Below are 15,556 nucleotides of genomic sequence, written 5' to 3'. Positions count from 1 at the left end.
TAAAGAGATAACAATGGAAAATAAGCACCTCAAAATGTTTAGTATGATTTGAGATTTCTAGCAAAACCAAGGTGTGCCTTGGATGATCTACCAGCTGTGTCAGCTCCAGACTATAGTACAAAATCTAAAGAATGAGCAGTTTCTTTTCCTGGCATTTACCTTATCATCCAATGGTTGCAAAAAAGTTTTTGTTTTGTTTTTTTTTAATCACATTAAACTTGATGATGAATTTTTTCAGAAGAAATATTCTAACCCACTACATGCCATTCTCTCCAGAGGTAAATTTCCCAGATGAATAGTCAGAGCTCCTTAACAATACACTGCACTGACACTGGCAGTGGGTGAGGATGGACCATTGCATATCACTTCTCTTGCAAATCACCACATAAACAAACCATTTCCTTATAGATCTCTATGGTTGCTATTTTAGAAAGTAAAATAAACCCCAAACCACTCTCATGTAAATTTCTACTGATCATTGCAAACTCAACATTGTTTTCACAACAGAAGCACAAGACAAATTAACAGAATTGAAAATTTAAGTTAGAAGTTAATAAATAATAGTATTTTTTTAAATACTATTTTTTTAGCAGTAAACATTTGATAACAATGTTTATACTAAATGAGAAGTCATCACAACACAAAGGAACATGTGCTTTGTTGAACTTGGCTCTTTTGAGCCTTCACTCAGGTAAAAATTCTGACTCTCAAACTCTCAGCCAAGATTTTACAATTAGAAAAGATTCCTTTAAGTAAAGGACATAGAATAGGCTTTGTTTTGATTTTTCTAATGCTTTCCAGACAGTCTCTTCACTTCAGCACTGTCAGATGTGTAAACCAGCCTGACTGGACTCCACTGCCACTACGTAATTCTGCTGTGTGTAAATTTAGAGCATTTTTGACTCCCTGGTCTCCTGCAAGGCACATGGATGATAATTGCATAAACAGCCCAGTGATAACAAAAGTATTCCCTCCTTTTACCACAGCCTTGTTAGGGATTTGTTTGTTTTGAGGTATTTCTCCTTTGGTCTGTGTAAAAGAAAACTGATGACAACCAATGCCATTAATGTCAAATGCCTTTTTTTTTTAAACAAAGGAAGAACATCTTTCTGGGTTTACTTACAACAATGTGTGCTGGAGATGGAGACCTAGCATCCTTGAGGGCTTGTCTACTCTGAAGGCTCCCTGCCTGAACATCAAGCAGTGGCCATTTCATCTGCAGATACTGGATGGAGGAAACAAAAATGGGAAAAGAAAAATGAGTTCAGAAAAGAAAGGCAAAAAAAATAACAAATCTTAGGTAACATGGATAAAAAAGTATAAATTAAAACTTATGCAAGGAACTGAAACAAAAAATTAAGACAACTTTACATGTTTGTGGAGACAAAATCTGTGCAGAACTAACGATTTCATACCACTGTATTACAGTTCAGGAATAAGAAAATAAAACAGATTTCAAAGGCAGTATTACATTAATTTTACTAATTGTAGCAAATCTAGAAGTAGATTAAAACCCACAAAGAAACAAAATAGCGTAAGCATGGAGAGGATGGGACAAGGGAAAAGGTGGATATCACTGTCAGGAGAGGGAAAACATATCATGAATTAAGAATATGATCTCATTACTGAATGGGTCATCTGTCAGCCTTCTTTCAACAAATGTACCAAGTCAACTGCTCCAACTCCCCAGTGCTGTATGAGCCCTAAAGACAGAGCACTGGCCCAAAAAGACCCAGCACTGCTGGGTCTTAGCACCCATTTTCTCTACTTTCCACCATTTCTGGAAGCCACCATGAATTTTCTTCTTGCTTATCTTCTGCCAGACGCCCCAGGCTCAGGGACAGCCACAACTTCTCTGTGGCACTGCCACCAGCAGACAGGCTGAACACACCCAGGTGCCATGTCTGCAGCATACCAGGTACTGATTCAGAAGCAAGAAAAGCTTCAGCTCACTGCACCAGAAGTGCTCGATTCTGAACAAAAGCAGGTCCACAGAGAAATTAGTTATCCCAAACAAATTCCCACGTTGTACATCTAAATATAATTTCAGCCCAAGCTTTTCTCTCTGCATGGTGCTGTGCTGTCCCAGTTAATACAGGACTTCTAAAAGCCCTGTATCATGCTGGAAGAAATGTGTACAGCCACATACATTGAGCCCCCTCCCAGAACTAAGAAAAGCAGCTGCACACAGATCAGGCCACTGCAGCAGCTCCTGTTGGGCACTAGACGCTGGTTGACCTGACAGATCTATTCCTAGAAAATACCTACTAGAGAAATAGTTATGTTTATCCATTTCTTTGCTCTTACTTAAAAAAAAAAAAAAAAAAAGAAAAGAAATCTCGAAGAGCCACCATGCACAAACAGCCCCCGGCACTCCAGGCGAACAGCGGAAGCTGTGTCTGAATGCCCATGAAAGAAGGAAAGAGATCTGGTTCCATGCTTTCAGCACATCACTATCTAAAACATTTGCTCACATGCAAGGCCTGTTTGCTGCAAGACTCTGGGCACTGAGGTGCCCAAAAAGCAGAAGCCAGCTGGAGAATGTGTTACCAATTCCCATCACTTGGAGGGCCTGAGTTTTCTAAGCTACTGGAATGCAAATAAACAAACCCATACTCTGGATTTGTGCCCCATATGAGTTCCACAAGTTCCAAGAAGTCTTGTTTTTATTCGTGTTCACATTTGGGATTTGTGCAATGTGGACCAGAATGTTTCAGCACTTCTTAAAAACAAGAAATAAAACCCAAACAAACCAGAACTAGACTACCCATAAGTTATATTTCTAACTCTTACAACTCGATTGTAAGCCTCCAGATACTTGATCACTTGCATTAAATCCCTGCTCTTCAGTATATGTGACCACAACATAAATTTTAAAGTTGAGATGATGTTAAAGCAACTTTCTAACCCTTTGTGGTTTCAAAAAAGTGCACAAAAATGCAACCCGAGTGTGTAGAATTTGGACCCAAAGCCTAAGACAACTGAGAGCCAACTTTTAAACTTGAGGGGAAATCTGATACCATTACAGATTTTCAGATGGTACTACTAAACAAGTCAACTGCTACATTTTCAAAAGTCCACCAGTTTTCTTAGACAGTAATAGAAACACCACCACAGAGAGGGGCGCATGAATTTGCAGAACAGGTCCTGATGGATCACAGCTACTATTGGCTTCCTCAGGCTTTCCAGACAACCAGTGAAGTATTTTTCCCTTCTTTCAAGGAAAATGTCCTCACAGGATATGTGCATGACTCTGCTTCAAAGTCCACAATGGTTTGGGAGAGCAAGAAGCTACCACTGCCAAGGCTGAAGGCCCTACAAGAACATGACAGCTCAGTGGCTTTTCAGGGAGCAGACTTCAAGCCATTACCCACAAAAGTAAACTCATCACCTTCATTTTTCCATGACCATTCCACAGTCACAAGCAACCCTGGAATATCCCTACAACCACGACAGCCTGTGAGGAGCTCAGGTCAGCAGCTGTCCTAAAACACAGGCTGAGAAACACGTGGGCTTCTCTGAGACTGCCCCAAGGGCAGACAGAGGCATTGACAAGCAGCAGGGGTGAGCTCACAGCAGACCCCATCCAGTCAGTAATTATTGCAGGGATTACAAAGCCTTCAGGACTGTCAGTTCTGCTGTTTTTTACTAGCAATAAATTCCATTAGAAGAAACAGAGCAAGAAGGCATGGTTGCTCCCACTCCACCTCTATCCCACAACAGCCCGTGCTTTCAGTGCATACTTTCAGCTCCTACACCAGGCTGACCTGAGGGCAAGATGAACGCTTCAGAAGATCTTACTGCTATACTTTGTTTTTCTCCTTTTAAAACCCTTAGTCTGGATTCTCAGCAAAGCCTTTCTCTTACCCACCCCTGGCAAAGAGGATCCAAGAAGTCTTACAGTGCAAAGGCTAAAGCACAAACAGCTTCTGTTGGACATGCACATGAAGCCCAGCAGGAACAGCCCAAACCCAGAGGGCTCAGTTTTGCACACAAGCACAGACATGGACAGCTTCCATTTCTACCAGTGGACAATACACCAGTGGGAGACAAAATAAAACCAAATAAGCAGACCCAAGGGAAAGCAGTAAAGCACAAGGGTCGATAAAGCAACTTCCATGAGCTCTACCAAGTGGCCAGGATCCAGAGCAGCCTCCCAGCCCTGCCAAGGGAGAGATGTTCTGTCTGTCATATAAGCAGAGGGGGCCAGAGCCCACAGCCAATGTCCATGCCAAGCTAGTGAACCCACAGCTTCAATGGCAGGATGTTTGCAAAAGCAAAAAAAAGTCCAGCTTGCTGGCTTCAAAATGCCAGCCCTGTTGATAAAGTATGAAATATTAGCATTGTTTAAGGTGACGAGCCTGACTCAAGGCCTCTTCATCCAAGAATTGTCATGCCTGTAACACAATATTGATGTGGTGGCTTATAATTCTTACTTTACATAAAAGCTTCATTGTGTGCCAAATTCAATCTCCACAGGCTACCTGAGCCACAGATTTTTACAAGTCTACATTTCAGCGCTGCGAGTCTACAATACACATAATTTTCAATTATGTTAGGGCAGAACAGGATCACTGCCTATATAACATTACTGGTTGGAGGAAATGAGACTCAGCCCTACTGCCGAGAGAGCTAACTGGATCCAGATGGTGGCCAGGGAGCCACGGAGCAGCAGCCACCCCCTCCACGGCTCTCTGTTTCACACTGGAGGGACATGCCAAGCCCTTGCTGGGGCTGGGAGCTGGGACAGGAGGATGCTTGGGCAGGGGGGAGTTGCATCCCCTCGGGGAAGAGGAGGGAGAGCCGTGATTGCTCTCGCAGGTTTACTACTGCTGCCCTACGCTATGATATTCGTAATGAAAAGGAGAAAAATTAAGTTCTGCTACAGCAGAGAGGTAAATCCTTTCCTTCCTCAAGCAACTAAATAGCAGGAAATCCTCTTCTCTTGGCCCTAAATGCAGATTTGAGCCAGACAGTTCCTCTGATTTGCAAGGAGTCCACAAAAATCCAAAGCCAACTTTCCCAGCCTTCTGACACTGCTTTTACATTCCTGCACCGGGCAGCTGGGAGGGGGTGGAAGGGTAAGAGGGAGGGAAGGTTCCCACCATGCTGCTCCTGCAAATGCTGGACACCTCTCCTGTTTCTTGTGTCTCAGTGTGGAAGTCAGGACTTGCCTGTACAAACACTGAACTTTTCAACAAATTAACTCTAACAAATCTGTGCAAATTATTTCAGGACAAAACTGTTGAAATGGGCTCTGCTGGCCTGCTTTTAACATTTTTTTAAAATAATGTCATAGTGGTGCAAGTACTTTATTCCCTGTTTAACAATATGATCTGATGGGGATCATTAGCATGTGTGCATTTAAAAAAAAAAAAGTTTTATGGCAAGTCTCAGAGAGCTTAAGCAAAATAATTGTTAAGCTCCAGGCCTCCACATAAGAATTAAAGCAAGTATGGGGTGAGCGTACTTGAGAGAAACCAAAGCTTTTAAAAAGACTGTTAAATTGTCAGCACGAGGGAAAAGGCAAATGATTTGAATGGCCCAGATTTTTTTCTGTAGAAAGGAACAAAAAAATACCCCAAGAACCTTCCTACACATCCACACCTCCCATCTACAGCCAGAGGGTCCCACAAAGCACAGACCCACCGGCAGCAGCTCTGCACAGCCACCCCAAAGCTGCCACCTTCCTGAGAGCTGGCTGGGCAAACAAACATCTTTCCCAAGTTTTCACAGCAGAGTTGGTCACATCCAGCACTAGAGGAGTCTGCTGGAAGCTCTAACCCAGGGCCAGCAGCTGGGGCAGGGCTCACAGCAGTGCAGCCATGGAGGAAAGGATGGCACTGAGCTCACAGGTGTTTCCTGCACCCGTGTCCAATCTGGACCTGTCCCCTTGTCACACTATTGTTTTCACTGCTAGATTGCCCTACAAGTGATGTCCTACAACATATAAAAAACATAAACACACTAAGGGGAAAAAAAGGCCATATTTTGAAACAGAAGGAAAGCTGCACAATGCTTTCCAGCTCAGGTTTCCTGCAGCTGGTGCTTATTAGCTCCCAGGAACTGGAACAAGCAGGAGCAGGGCTCCTGGAGTCAGCTTGATGCCACTGGTCTCCAATACCTCCCCTAACCATTGGACCACAACTCCAAAGTCTGCACTTTCTCCCTGGATCTCAAATAGAAATATTCCTGATCCTAGTTTTGGGGTTAGCCTCTCCCTCGGCCAGCACTGTAGAATCATGTGGAAGTACACACCTAGATATCAACTTGAAGGTCAGGAGTTTCTCCAGTGTTTAGTTAGAAGCATTTCTGGGAGGAAGCATCTAGAAAAATTTTAACCAGAGATAATCCAGTAGCGACACAGGAGATTACAATGCTGAAGAAAGAGCTGATATTTACGGGGAAGCCAACAAGGAACAAAAATTAACAAGACCATGACTGCTCTCTATAGACAAAAAAATAGTTGCAAGAGGATACTCATCTTGGTACCTACAAAGAAAGGTCTGTCACCTAATAGCATCCCCACTTATATTAGAAGCAAAGCTTTAAAGATTTAAATGTAGACCCTCAGCTTCTGCTCCATTGCTTAATTTACCTCAATCCTTTATTTCTGGTCTTCAGTTATCACCTTGTTTGTAGAGGTGTGCCATGTGAGAGCAAAATCTGAAGGATTTATTTTAAATAACTGAAGGAGGCTTTTGAAGGAACTTTTAAAAGGCCTCCTATTCCTTGCAGATCTGCAATGTCTGGAATTTTTTGTATGAGAAGTAATAGACACCACCCACGATGCTGAGTGCTTCTACAGAATATGTAATGCACCACCACGAGGCACAGGGGAGCTGCTCAAAACAAAAGCAGCAAGGTTGATTTCAGTGAGACCAATCCTTTCCACAGAAAAAATTTCCCCAGAGCATTCAAGAAATTAAAGTGTAAAATTGTAAAACATGGAAATATTTATCATGTATCTCCACTTTTTATTTTACTGACATGATCCTTTAAACTATTGCAACACCACAAAAATAAATTATTAAGTAAAATATATAAACAGGGGAAAAGTGGCACAAAACCCAGGAACTGATAAGTGTTATGTTCCTGCACTGACACACATATAGGGCCTCTTCCAAACTTAAAATGTCCTGTAATTCTCTCATTATTGAGAATTTGAGTGACCTTGTCTCCTTCCCTTCCACTAAAACACAGGAGTCCCTGACACAGAGACCTTGAGTTGCCCATTTCAGTATTTTGCCTGTGCCTTTGTCACATTGCTGAGGTGCTGCTAGGGCAGAAAAATGAGACGGCTGAGTCCTCCTCTGGCTGAAAGTTAGAGAAATGTGTTAGTGATTAAACGGCCCAAGATCATCTCAAAGGAGGGATTCCCGAAAGCAGAAACCCTGGGATCTGGAACTCACTGGAGGCACAGAGCAGTCTCAGGTGATGGGCAGAGGATGCTCATTTTGGTGTGGGACAAAGCACAAGAACAGCCTGAGCCCCACGAAAGCTGCAGCTCTCCTGGCTGGAGATGTGGGAACGTCCAGGAAGGAGCAGATCCTGTGCTTGCTCCTCACCTCTCCAGGCTCTTCTCCTGCATCCCAGAAGAGGGGCAATGGAACAGCTCCATCCCATTCCTACTGCCAGGCATCACCCCCACTTGCACGGGTTCTCTGTACACAGTGCTAAGGGTGCAGAGGAGGCTGCCTTGGGAGAGAGCTAAAGAGAATAACTAGAAGTTATAGAAGAACTTCCTCAAAAATTGTCTATGAAAGTTCAAGTAAATGCAGATAATTACTTGCTCATTCTGACATGAAAGAAAGGCATTCTTGCCTTTCAGTTCTACTGAAACACTGAAATAAATCAGGGGCTTTTTTTGCTTCTCCTGAAGGCGAGGTTGGTAGGCTACAGTTGAGTTCTGGGATACTGACTCCGAGCATAAAGAAGCAAAGTAAACGCTAATCAGCTACTGCATAAATTTAAAATAATTTTTTTTAGCTTTACAAGAGGAACAGTGTTCATGTGACATACAAGTACAGCATGATTTTCTGCAGTTCACATGGTATCTCTGCAAAGTAACTGCAGGCTATATTTCTCAATCCTGGGTGGAGCTTGGGAAAGCACCATTACTTTTTTCACACTTAATTTGAAAGACCCCACAATCCTTGCTGCACAAGCCAGCAGGTTGGCTGAGGACTATTCAGATGTCTGCGAAGTGCTGTTCCTAGAGACAGGTACAAATAAAAGCATGATTTTAGTCAAGGAACAAGAATAAGCTTTTTTATCTACTTTAAACCAGAAAAAAAAAAAAAAACCACTTCATTTTTAAGCTATTTTCCCTGTAACCTGTTCTGTTGTACTTAAGCATTGAGTTTCCATTAGATAAAGAATGGAACAGTCATAAAATCTCAATAAAGTCTTCCTGTAGGTGCATCTTACTTAGACTCACAGTTTAACCAGCCTTCAAGACTCACCAAACAATTTGATGTACAGACACACAATTTCTCATCCTGGCCATCTCCCAGAAAGTGAGAGAACAATTGGTAACTAGTGTTTGCATGAAGTCCAAGAATGCATTTTATGGTCTATAAAATATAATTCCTTTCCTCCCCTTTAAATCAAGGCAGTAGAGATCTCTGACAGCACGTTAGAGACAGAGATCACGGCACACTGAGCTACCTCCATTCTAATAGAGGAGCTGCTCCAGGGGAACCTTGCCTCCCTTAAAACTTTCCAACTCTGGTAAGAGAATAGCTCTATTTGTAAAGGAGGGGCTGTAACTTTAAGCTTTGCAACTACTTTTAATATTTTTTTCTAAAAGGAAAAGCAAGAAGAAAAACCCCATGAAATAACAGGGCTCAGTGGTCATGCAGCTTGGTTCTGCTTTAATGTTGCAGCACGTCTGCCCTGTCCTGCTCCCCTCTCACCACACATGGATCTGTAGCACAGCACAGAACAGCTGTGCAAGGAGCAAAAGGGGCCCTCCAAATCTACCCCCATCTTTCCCTTCACTTCCACCACTTGGCAGTCTGGAATGGATTTGGAAACATGGGAACGTGTTCCCTAATTATGGGAAGCATCAATCAGGCTCCTTCAGTACCCTAGCACTGAAGCCCATCAGGAAATTCATCTCTACATGACCACAAAACTGAACTGGTACCATTTTCCACTGCATGTATTTGTGTGAAGGTTGAAAAAAAAAAAAAAAACAGACATAAATAGACCTATCTTCATACAACTCTGTCCTGCATCAGTCATAGAATCATAGCATAGTTTGAGTTGGATGGGACCTTGAAGATCATCCGAAGTTCCAGTGCTCCTGCCATGAGCAGGGACAATGAGACCAGGCTGCTCAGAGCCCCATCCAGCCTGACCTTGGATGGGGCATCCACAATTCCTCTGGGCAACCTGTGCCACTCCCTCACTACCCTCTCGGGAAAGAATTTTATCCCAATACCTAATCTAGACCTACCCTATTTGAGTCAAAAAGGGGTTGATTTATAAAGTGCTTGGCACCTCCAGCTATCAAAAGCCAGCAGAGGCATGACAAAGGCAGAGATTAAAAGGATGCTCTGCAAGACAAGCCCCTCTCCAAAAGGGTCTCCCAGACTATCTTAGTTGGGAGGGGTTTCTTCACTCTTTAGTCCAAATTCTCATCTCAGATATTGTGAAGTACCTGTGAATGAGTGGCACAGGTGGGTGAGATCCCTGAGTAAAGGTGCTCCAGGAGAATTTTAGGAGTTTTCTTATTATTGTAACATGGCCTAAGAGGGTTTTACTGAAAGAGTCATATTTTCTTCCACTGTTGGGTAAGTGAAACTCATGACTCTAATCACTACCACAAAAATTCCTGTCGATGTAGCAATTCTGGGTGAACTGCCGGGAGCCACTCTCTAGTAAACCCAGCAAATTTCATACCAAATTTCCTGTCGCCTCCCTTGTGGTTTCCATGTGTGATTGGGCCTTCAATGCAACAACGGGTAACTGCAGAGTAGATGGCTCCAAGGGTTTCAGGCCTTCATGAAAACTAAGAACTTGCAAAATTCTCTTTTCCTAGGGGTGGTAAGTTTTGTCCTTTTTTTGTTTTGTTTTTTTTTTTAAAGTTAACACAAAAATGTGTTAACCTTAAGGCAACCTCAGGAAAAAAGTCCTGGAGATAAGACTGGAACCAGCAATATTCTGACCTCCTAGGAGAAACTGGGAAGGTTGCTGTTGAGGTTTTGTTTTTCAGAAAGGCCTGCCTTGGAAAAAAAACTTTCCACTGCATCATATCCTGGTCCACATTCCTTGCAGTAATCTTTTAGCTCAGATGTGTGGAGATGTCTTTGAAAGATGTAAAAGAGGTCGAGAGTCCCCTCAGCTAATTGTGCTGGCTGAGAAACAAAACTTGTGGGCTGGGGTAGGATTTATGTCAGCCTGACCTTCTGCAAGACCAGCTACTCCTCTGAATAAAACCCTCTCACTGCCTCTGCCAGAATCCTCCTGCCACTCAAGTATCATCTTGCTGTAACAAATTACTCCTAACCCAGGATTATGGCTCTTTCCAAATCCCTCCTAGAGAGCTGGGAAAGAAACATTCCCTTCCCAGGATTCAGAACCCCTATCAATAATTGCCCTTTTTGCTTCTCTGATGGCACTAGGTTCTGGGGACAGCAAGACAGCTGCACCCATTTTCCTCACAAATAAAAGCTGGATGTCTCAATTGTCCATCAGAAGAGGAAAAGATGAAGGATTGCCTTCGGATACCCATGGAAAACCCCATCTGGCCAGAGGGAAAGATGACTCCTGGCTAAGTAGAAAGAATTATATTTAGGTGGAGGACTAAGTGAATCATTTGGAATGAAAGCAAAATAAAACAAATGAAGTATTCACTAAATCTGTGCTGTCACCTCTTGTTCCTGGGCAGCCACCTCGTGTATTTATTTTCTGGTTTCCTCCAGCACCACCAACAATGTGATATGCATTTAGGTATTTAAAAGAAGTATTTTTAAAAATATTCTTAGTTGAATCATCAGCCCCACAAACTCTTCCTCGAGAACACATAAAATATTGGGGTTTTTTAAAGGCCATGCAGAGAAAAAAGATATTAAAATAAATATGGGCCAGAATTGACATCGTTATGCATTATTTTTCCCCAATTTTAAGGGCACCCCCCCAATGAAAATAAAGTCAGATTCCCACAAATTCCAAACAAATCATGGCATGATTTCAGAAAGGCACGCTGACTTTTCAAGAACTTTAGGTTATGCATTAAATGTAAGCAACTTTTCTTGAACTGGCATAGTTTGCAGATTCAAGATGCACAAAATACAGTACTAGAAGTTTTGAAGAAATAAGAGGTTTTTTGTTTATTCAGAGAGAAAAATTTTCCTCAGTCAAAAAACTGCACTCCCAGAGCTGAAAAATGTAGAAACAAAAATCAAGCAGCAAAATGAACTAACACAAAATAATTGTTTCAGTTTTGACAAACTGGGGAAGAAAAAGCATCCTTTTTTTGAGCAGCAAACTGAAATCATACATTGCTCCATGTATGCATAGGGGAAAGAAAAATTAAAATATTTTCTGCTGCACAGGGAAAAATGCAACATGCATGAGCCTGCATTCTTCCTCTCCAAGTGTGGGTGGAAAAGAAGCAGGAAGGGAAGAAAAGAAAAAAAAAAAAAAACAACGAGATTTTTAAAAAAAATCTATGTAGTAACAGCAGCTGGAGTTGGAGAAGGGCTGTGCAATAGTCATGTCCCAGAGGGACTGTGCCCCATGCTGCAGATTCTTGTGGTTGTGGCAGAGGTTTGCAGAGGTGAGGGTGGCTCTGCCCAACCCATGGCCCGCAGACACCACACGCTCCCACATCTGCATCTGTCACACTTTCATGCCACAGCCCCAAAGCTGAAACAAAGGAGTCATCAGAGCAGCCCTGAGCCTACAAATCTGCAAATAGCTGAAAATGTTGCTCTTGTTGCTAAATATAGTGCAGGCATTTTCAACTGGCTGGCCCGCAAGGCAACTTTTGTATTTATTTATTTAAAGGACCACGGTTTGGAAACACTGAGTGCTTTCTAAGCCTGTTCATGTATATATGTTTGCTCTCTCTCTCAATATTAATATGCAAAAGAAAAAAAAATTAAAAGAGCTTAGCAGGTACTAGAAAAACAACTTCCATGTGAAGGAGTCAGAGAGCTGAGCAGAGAGATGTATTTGACTTTGCAGCAGGAGCAAAATCTCCTCCAAGGATGGTAAGTCAGGTTTATACAGAATTAAATACAGAATAGCTTCAGCCGTGCACCCTGATACAATTAGCAAATGCTCTGCTCGCTGTGGGAGCTCTCTTCTCTCCAGGATCATCACATTCCTGCTGGGCCACGGGAAGGGAGGGATGAGATGGCAGGGGAGGCACAGCCCTGGGCTGGGGATGCCTGCAGAGCCATGGCAAGAGGGATGCTCAGCTACTCACCCTCCCCCCAAACACGGCACAGGGATGCCTTTCTGCTAAAAACTCCTGGGAGATGGGCACCAGCTCGCTCTGTGCCTTTGCTGGAGGGTGAGAGCAGGAGCCTGTGCAGGAGGAAAGAGCAGAATTCCCCGGGAAGGGCTCTGGGACGGCAGCCCAGCCCCAAACCACACAGGAGCCACTGCAGCAGAGCACTCGCCTATGGGATGCTCTATGGGATGCTCTCTGAAAGCCAAGGGCACAACCCTGGACATGGTGTCAGACACCAAGGGGACACGGTGATGCATCCCCACAGACGCTCAGGACAAGGATGGGGGAACACACCAATCCCTCGTGGCTCCATGGGGAGAACCACAGCCAAACCAGCAGCACCTGAGGCTTCTCATGCCTGAGCCAAGTGCCCTGGACCCACAAGTGCCAAATGAATATTTCAGGTTTTAGCCTTACCTGCAACTGATAAAAAAACCCCAGTAGCTATTCGAGGTTTGTTACAGCTGTACAACCATCTTAGGAAAAAAAGGGCAAAAAAAAAAAACCTTTTCCTTAGCAGGGCGGGGGGTGGAAGGGGCTGCATCGACAGCTCCAGTAGCCAGAGGCACTTTGCAAGGAGGAAAGTAGAACTCACGATGTGGGCAGGCCTCGGGTTTCTGAGCCTCAGGGCACATCCAAGAGACACAGCGTATTTACTGAGCAGCCGGGAAAGCAAAGGCTCCAGTCTGACAACATGCTATAATCTTATTGTGGACGCTTATATTTTATAAGTATTTGAGGTTGAGGAGAGCAGGGTGGGGAGGGACACAAGAAGCCACTTTAGCTGCCACTTTAGCTCTGAGAGGTGGGTTTGTTTTTTACAGATGAGGTAGGATGACTCCAAATGCGGGTAATTATAAATGAAGCAACTAAGGATCAATGAGTTCCCTTTCACAGCAATCATTTATTTATTTTAAAAATCATGACACAGCATTTCTGTCCTATTTCCAAGTCAAATTTATCCTAGGTGGAATCAGAGGAAGAAAAACCAGGTTCCTAAACAGATTTTTTTTGAGAACATTAATAGACCCGAGAGCATGTGCGCAGGACAGCGAGTTGCAGTCAGCGTTTGTGCATGCTGCACAGCCAAGCCCGTAACCTCAGGAGGGAACTTTCATCTCCACAGACCTGCACACGAAAGGTCATTACAGTGCACCCTGCTCCCACTAAGGAGCTTACCTCTCACACGTAACATCAGGCTTATTAAGCAACGTGCAGATGATACAATAGCTGCTAATCTACTGAAAATTATTATTCTTTTCCTCCTGCCCCCAAGCAACACAGGGATTTGCAACATGCTGGTCTGTAGGATGTTACCTGAAGGACAGAGGGAATTCAAACTGCCCTGCCCTCCCCATTCCCTTGGTGATCCCTCCCAGTGATTTCCAGTGAGGCTGTCAGGGGTAGCCCAAGTATTGTAGAAAATTTCCTCTGACTTTGTATGGATTTAATCAGAATAAAATGATGCAAGAAAAAGGAGAAGAAAAAAGAAAAAAAGAAAAAAAGAAAAATGAAAAAGAAAAAGAAAAAGAAAAAGAAAAAGAAAAAGAAAAAGAAAAAGAAAAAGAAAAAGAAAAAGAAAAAGAAAAAGAAAAAGAAAAAGAAAAAGAAAAAGAAAAAGGAAAAATGAAAAAGAAAAAGGAAAAATGAAAAAGAAAAAGAATTATTTTCCCAGCAAGCAGGAGAACAGGAAGAAAAAAAAAAAAATGAAGGAAGTCAATGCAATCATCCACCACCTCTTTCCATTGGTCCAGGAAAAGATTGGCAGCTCTTGCAAGACCTGCTTCAGGCTGTCATTCTGTGGAGCTGGATGTTTTGCCATCACTTCTGAATGATAATTGGCTCCGAAATTAACACGCCTCAGTGTCCCTGTAGAAAGAGCCCTGTGGTCTCATCCAGTGGGGTCATTACCCGCCAGAGCATTTCACATTTCCTCGAGAGGGCACGAATGGCCTGAACTCCCACACACTTCAGAGCAGTTAATTCACTCAACAGGGCAAAGTATTCAGGTCAGGATTTTTCCAAGAAGCCATAAGGACCTGGGTGCCTGATTGGCTTTGCTGCTTTGTGAATCCCATCCCTTGCACTGGTGAGTGATTTAAGACCCAAGCTGAAGCTCTGTTCAAGGGGTCAAAAATTTGCAAATAATACGTGACTTAATACTTCTTCATTATAGAAGTAAATTTAGAGAACTTTGAGCCATATCAGAAAGTGCTTTTATTCTCAAAGTAATTTTAAACCTCCCCTCTCAGTTTATTAAGGCCATTAACTCCTCTCCTCATCTGAATCTCTTATTTTATTCCAGGATGAAGAAGAATACTCCTCTGTCTGGGGACTTATGGTACCCATGGTGCATCTCTGTCATATAAATGTGTTTGGAAAAATAATAGAGTCCGTTGGTTTTACTTTACTATGGAGTTAACACAATCATTCCACATATATATACACCAAAATACATACCAGACAAACCCATACTCCATCAGTCCTGCATAACAATGCTTTAAAATTATAAATACAATACATCAGGCCAATTCATCCACAAGTGTCAAGAACCTTAGGGGAGTTGCTGGAATTTTCAGTCTTTTGTCCCTTAGAAACTCTGATGACATTATAATCACCACCAAGGCCAAATTAGCAACGAATTGTGACTATCTTGTGCTGTATCTCATACCCCAAGCCATGCAAAATCATACAAAATTCCCTGCCTTATTACAGTGCAAAAGGAAAAAAAAATATCAAAGCAACCTCCCCAGACACACAGAGAATAGAGAAGATGGCAATGGAAAAATGGATGGTGCAGTCGTTAGCCCACGAACATCAGGAGCATTACAAACAGAAGTGAATTCAAAAAAATCTGGGGAAGTCCATACTACCTACTGTATGCTTATGCAGGGAATGGTTAGAAATTTAATTTTTTTTTAACTAAAATAAGCAGGATGGTAATTGTTAGCCAACAGACCTCAGCTAAATCATTTTGAAAATGGAGAAAACCCAGAAATGACAAAGCAAGGCAGCTGCAGGACAGGGCTGCAAGGGTGTGAAAGAGGCCACTGCCAGTGATGGTACCAAGTAACAGCTCCCCAGCCA

General features: G+C 42.8%; 1 protein-coding gene across 17 annotated transcripts in view; it reads right to left on the bottom strand.

The window, feature by feature from the left end:
• TCF7L2 (transcription factor 7 like 2) overlaps positions 1 to 15,556 on the bottom strand; it is a 173,203-nt gene that overhangs the window by 109,383 nt on the left and 48,264 nt on the right. For 14 of the 17 annotated variants that reach the window (XM_088169339.1, XM_088169342.1, XM_014872506.2 and 11 more), the window contains exon 4: positions 1,124 to 1,225. The exons of the other annotated variants lie outside the window; for them this stretch is intronic. In XM_088169339.1, coding sequence (XP_088025465.1) covers positions 1,124 to 1,225 — 102 coding nt within the window. The remainder of the gene's footprint in view (positions 1 to 1,123; positions 1,226 to 15,556) is intronic. 17 annotated transcript variants of the gene reach the window in all.

This window comes from Sturnus vulgaris, chromosome 8 (assembly GCF_052056855.1).
Source record: "Sturnus vulgaris isolate bStuVul1 chromosome 8, bStuVul1.hap1, whole genome shotgun sequence".
Classification (NCBI taxonomy): Eukaryota; Metazoa; Chordata; class Aves; order Passeriformes; family Sturnidae; genus Sturnus; species Sturnus vulgaris.
The sequence above is the reverse complement of the archived record's forward strand: the minus strand, read 5'-3'. Positions and strand labels throughout refer to the sequence as shown.